Source organism: Thamnophis sirtalis, unplaced genomic scaffold (genome assembly GCF_051295495.1).
Source record: "Thamnophis sirtalis isolate CommonGarterSnake01/CBP01778 unplaced genomic scaffold, rThaSir2_p1.2 scaffold_1, whole genome shotgun sequence".
In the NCBI taxonomy this organism is placed as follows: Eukaryota; Metazoa; Chordata; class Lepidosauria; order Squamata; family Natricidae; genus Thamnophis; species Thamnophis sirtalis.
Window position 1 is genome coordinate 2,307,199 of NW_028261381.1, and position 6,000 is coordinate 2,313,198.

Consider the following 6,000-nt stretch of genomic DNA (forward strand, 5'->3'; position numbering starts at 1 on the left):
GGAGATATAGTTTCACTGGTAAGAGGTGAAGAATCAGGAGACTGTAAGTTCTAGTTCCTCCTTAGGCAGCTGGGTGACCTTGGGGCAGTTACTTTCTCTCATCCCAAACCGCCTCATGTTTGACTGTTGTAGGAAAAATGGGAAGAGGGAGGACTATTATTAGGTTCATTGCCTTGAGTTATTTATAAAAAATAAAGGTGGGGTTAAAAAAATTAATGAAATAATAATAACTTCTCAATTTTCATGTTCTTAAGCAAGCACCTGGTGAATGAGTTATCTTCTTTCTCCTTAAGTAATTAAACATGAAATATCTATAGGCAAAATTTGCATCCGAAGAGCCGAGGTGGCGCAGTGGTTAGAGTGCAGTACTGCAGGCCACTTCAGCTGACTGTTATCTGCAGTTCTGCGGTTCAAATCTCACCGGCTCAAGGTTGACTCAGCCTTCCATCCTTCCGAGGTGGGTGAAATGAGGACCCAGACTGTGGGGGCAATATGCTGACTCTGTAAACAGCTTAGAGAGGGCTGAAAGCCCTATGAAGCGGTATATAAGTCTAACTGCTATTGCTATTGCTATTGCATTACTACATAAAGCATTCCTGCATTTTTTTATCACAGCCACACATTTTCTTGCTCTATGTGCTCTAAGGCAAGGTGCAAAATTCTGGCCAAGAGTTGCCAAAATCCTTTGAGAAGCAGGACAGGAACTACATTGGAAAAAGCAGTAGATAGAATCAAGCCCCCCCCCCCAAAATAATCACATGATTTTGCATTACTTTTATATTTAATTAAGCATTAAAATATAGTTAATTCAATTTATCTCCGGTTATGTATTTAATGATTTTCCCTGTCTGCCCCATTCAATACTGCGATCAAATTGCAAAGTTTGGAATTTTCCAGGGTCTTTAGCCATGATTTTTACAAGTTCCATGCAGCCTCAGATTATCTATCTTTGATCTAGTGGATCAGAAATTGGCCTTATATTTTGAAAGCTTCCATTTCAATCCACTCACTTTCATCAACAGTGACCTTCACATGACCAGCGTCTCCCCTCTTACACCCTCCTCTGCCTACATACGAAAATTACACCGATTTAATTTCTAAATCTTGCTTCTCAGTTAGCAGCACTATTCCCTGGAGAAAATCCCTTTGAAATCAATAGTAGTTACTTTGAATAACTACAATCTAGATGTACAAGTGTATTATAAAATTCTGATTGGAGTGAACAAGCAAAAGGTTGCATTATTTGATCCTATTATTATATTGCCCAAAGGGCCCTGCAATCTTAGCATATTTCTAGGCAAGCAAATGCTTTCATGTTTCTGATTTAGCATCATCATTATTTAAGAACAGACTTGTTTATGCAACATTGCTGAAGCAATTTTTCCCTTAACATACAAGACCTTATGAGTCCCTCAGTTGATATGCTCCTGGTTTTTTTTAATGCACGTGGTCTTAATTTATAAATTATTCAAAACAAATTATCCTGGCTAACCAGTTTCCTATGAAAAAGAGGTGGTGGTTTTCACCTGGCTAGAATGTCTTCTGCAGAATCATGTTTGCTGAACTGAGCTGCTATTCCTTGCCAAGGTGGCGCAGTGGTTAGGGTGCAGTACTGCAGGCCACTTCAGCTGACTGTTATCTGCAGTTCAGCGGTTCAAATCTCACCGGCTCAAGGTTGACTCAGCCTTCCATCCTTCCGAGGTGGGTGAAATGAGGACCCGGATTGTTGTTGGGGGCAATATGCTGACTCTGTAAACCGCTTAGAGAGGGCTGAAAGCCCTATGAAGTGGTATATAAGTCTAACTGCTATTGCTATTGCTATATGGAATTGGCATGTGCACTAATCTTTATACTGTATAGTAATAAGGTGACCAGATTTTAACATTGGTAAAGCGGGACACCATTGACGGCGTGGGGGTGGGGTTCTTGATTAAAAGTTTGGTCTATAAGACTCAGTCGCCTTCAATGTAGTATGTAAGCACAATCATATTAGTTCTCTTTAGGATCTTTCGGTATGAGAGGACTGGAAGATAGCTATTATGTTCTCGGTTTTTTTGGTGTCTTTTTTCTCACTGCCCCAGATCCACTACTTGGAGATAAGACGTACTGATAAGCAAGATTTTACTTATACTCTAAATAAAGGTTAAACAAAAAATAAGATCGAAGGAGAGCAAGTTGTTCTTCTGTTAAAGAAACAAACTCACAATCTCTGTCCCAAGGCTTTGATGCCGAATGCTAATTCAGCAGTGGGTTCGTCTGCTCAGTTATACAGGTTGGGTCTGTACAATCCAGTATTTCAAAAGAAAAAGAAAAAAAACCAAGAGGTTTTTGGCTCCTATTTCCCGATCAAAATTGCGTGTGAGTAGACTGGATAAGCGAGCACCAGGGCATCCGCTCAGAAAAAAAAATGTTAAGGTAATCAGATCAGTTTGAGCGCCGGCTTCTCCTTCACGTGCCCTGTATTTGCTTTGCCTCGCCTCTCTCCGCACCTGCGCTCTGCATATGCCTCCAAGATGCAGACCCCCTTCGGGCACGCCAGGTTTCTCAGAGGCTGACAGCCCAGCCTCTCGGTAACCCGGCTGCTGAAGGGAGGGCAGCCAGTTGCGAGCATAGGGGAGGGAGGCGGGGAGAAGGAGCCTGCCTCCTCTTCCTCGAGGTTGGACGGCGGTAGTGGCTCTGCAGGTGGCAGCGGTGGTATCATTTCGGCACTGGATGACTGCTCAGTCGCTTATCTCCCACCCGCTACTGGAAGGGTTCGGGCATGTCCCCAGCCGAGAGGTAGTTGCTTCGCTGCTGCCGCCGTGCCCCCATGTGCCCATTTTCCTCAGTTTGCTCCCGCATCATGCTTGGGCAGAGCCGCCGGGGGTTGCTGGTGCTGCTGCCATTCTTCACGCTTCGCCACGCAAACCCAGAAAGGCGTCCGGCTGCTCCAGAGCAGTTGAGCTCTTTTCTTTCTTTGCCAGCTGCTCCGGTTCCAGCGCAATAATGATGAGTCGGCACCGGTACTTGCTGGAGTGCGGCACTGCGAACACCCCAGCCGAGGGTCCCGAGGGCTCAAAGTGGGGCTCTCTGTGCGCCTGCTGCCGCCACCACCACCACTGCGACTGGCTCTAAGAGTCGTATTATTGCGTGAGCCAACAACACCCGCTGCTTGTCTTCCTGCTGCTCATCGTGATTGGCGCCTGCTAGCTTTGCTTGCCATCTTCTTTTTTGCCTCAGGCTGGTAAGCTGCCCGTCGCTTAGAGTGGCGCACTTTGGTGGGCAAAGAAATTGAGGAAGCGTCCCTAGCCCTTCAGAGTCCCAGGCAGTCTTGCAGGAGGTGGCCTTCCATTTCGCTCTTAAAATCGGGAGTTTTTTAAAACGCGGCGGGACATGGGACAAATTGTGAAAAATTGGGACTGTCCCGCCAAAAGCGGGATGTCTGGTCACCTTATAGTAAGAGCTAAAACAAGAATACTCCCATTACTGCTATACAATGCTATCATTTTTTAATAAATATTTACATTCAATGTAAATATATCTCTATATATCTCTATCTATATCTCTTTATATCTCTATCTCTATCCCTATCTATCTATCTCTATCTCTATCTCTATCATCTCTATCTTTATCTCTATCTCTATCTCTATCTCTATCTCTATCTCTATCTCTATCTCTATCTCTATCTCTATCTCTATATCTATATCTATATCTATATCTATATCTATATCTATATCTATATCTATATCTATATCTATATCTATCTAATCATTTACAATTTGGCCTTCAAAAAAGTAAGAACATGATTCTATATATGCTGAATTGTACTGATCATACCAATAAAATAATATAATTGAAGTAGTTTGTAATATATATTTGTGTGCAAACAAAATTATTCTATATTTTAGGTGACTTAAGATATAGCAAATGAAAGATTTGGGTAAGTATAAACTGATATTAAAATAAATAGATGGTTTGTGCCAAAAAAAAAAATGAAGACAGAAGTATTCCTGGCAAATACAGCTAGAGAAATTGCCCATTGCATTCCACAGCTAGATATTGCTGAACATTTGAGAATTATTAGAAAATATATGGGTAAGGACATGGTTTTTCCGTTGTTGTCTTTCTCTGAGCTAAGGATGTGCAATCAAGGTCTGTGAAAAGAAATGAGGAAACAAACTAAAAGAAGAAATGGGAATAAAATAAACTTTAGAAACGCTAGGGAGCCTGGCTGTGTCTCTGGAAACCTGATAGGGAACTATCAATTTAACTTAGAACATTAACGTTGGTTGCCACCTTATAAGTTTGTAAATAAAGTCAAATATTTAAAAACACCATAAACATCTAGTGCTTTCTTTTTAAAGAAAAACCAAGAAGATTTGTGCCCATATATATTTTCACTACTCAAAGGAAATGGGGGAATATATGAGTTCCCTTAAAAAGAAATAAAGGGCTTTGCAAACAACACCTCCACGTATTATGGCTTTTAAACTGTTTTCTGACCATGTGTAGGAACAAAGATAGAAGTTAGCCCTGAGACAGGTAATCCATCTGAGAAGGACAATTTAGAAAATCAATACTGGGATTTCACAAGCATCTTGCCTCAGGGCCCCAGTTAGTGCTGGCTGCAAGAATGAGGATGATAAAGAGGAGGACTAGGGCGGCTTCAATCCTGGATTAAATTTCTCAGCAAGGATGAGATAATAGAGAAAATAGATATGCTTATGGTTACTAACTGACTTGAGAAAGACTTTTATCATATGGAAGTGAGATAACCCAAAGCAGAAACAAGTTTAACATCAGTAAGAAGCAGATCTCTGTCCCCACTAATCCAATTACTAACTTTCATGATTTCAGATTGGCCATATTATCTCATAAATACTCATATTATATAAATGATTATATGTGAGGTCATACCCAAGAACAATAGTTTGGTGATTCTCCCAATATTCTCTTAATCACCAAACTCTATGTGCTGTCCATAGAACATTTTCATAATATTATCCTGAATTGAACATTCAGGTTCTATCAGAAAAAAAATGCAAACTCTACAATCATGTTTTCTAGTATTAGATAGAGTAGAAGTCTATCAAAACTTCATAAATGTAATCTTTGATATCTAATAATTCTACATTAACTTTAAACCCATTGTTAAGAACAGTTACTTCAACATCAGTATGCCAAGATTACATAGTTCTATACATTTAAACAGGATCTCTGAACCTTCACCTTTCAAAACAATTTAACTCATAGTTTAAAACTCAAGGTACACGCTAGTATTTGTTAAGTCAATAAATCTGCAGCTAACAGCCTCTAATACATCAGAACTTGAAAACCCATATTTGCTCAATCATGTTCTTGTGCTTGCTTTAAGAAAAATTACCTGCAGCCATGAATTTTTCACTCTGCACTGAGAGAAAACATTGGTCAAATGTTTAATGAGAAGTTGTAATTACCTTCACAGAGAGTGACCGGATACCAATTCTTGAAAAGTACTGATTATGTTGAATGGCTCCATGGACAACACCAAATCGTCCTTTCAAAGTTTTAACAATTTTGTAGGTTCTCAGCATTCTTGTCATCTTGAGGAAAGTGATTATATTTTTCCAGGATGGATTGTTATACAAGTGTGCACAGAAACAATGCTAAAAACTCAAATGTGCTATTTTTGCTTTGTGTTTTTACTCAATCTTCCATCAAAAAAAAAAGGGAGAAGACTCCTCCTTCCTTGCTCCTCCTTAAAGGTGGGTCCAGCATAATCCTTACAGAAATATAAGCATAGATAGGGAAAAGGTGAATCCTAGAACAAGTATGAAACAAGCTCCAATTGCTAGAAATCAGGACGAGATGCAGTGATGTGTTGTATCAGCTTTCTTCTGCTACAATTTATTAAGATATAAAAATCACATAATTCTTGCTAGTTCTATTGATATATCAAATTTGCAAATTTGGGGAATATCTTTTTCTAGGAATCTTGATGTTTCTTAGAATAAAATAAGAGCTATTTAATTCAGCATTTTA

General features: G+C 39.8%; 1 protein-coding gene across 1 annotated transcript in view; it reads right to left on the minus strand.

Moving 5' to 3' along the window:
• The window catches only part of CPS1 (carbamoyl-phosphate synthase 1), a 166,491-nt gene extending 160,930 nt beyond the window's left edge, over positions 1–5,561 (minus strand). Inside the window, exon 1 of the mRNA XM_087706402.1 lies at positions 5,436–5,561. Coding sequence (XP_087562528.1) covers positions 5,436–5,561 — 126 coding nt within the window. The remainder of the gene's footprint in view (positions 1–5,435) is intronic.
• Positions 5,562–6,000: the final 439 nt, after the last annotated feature.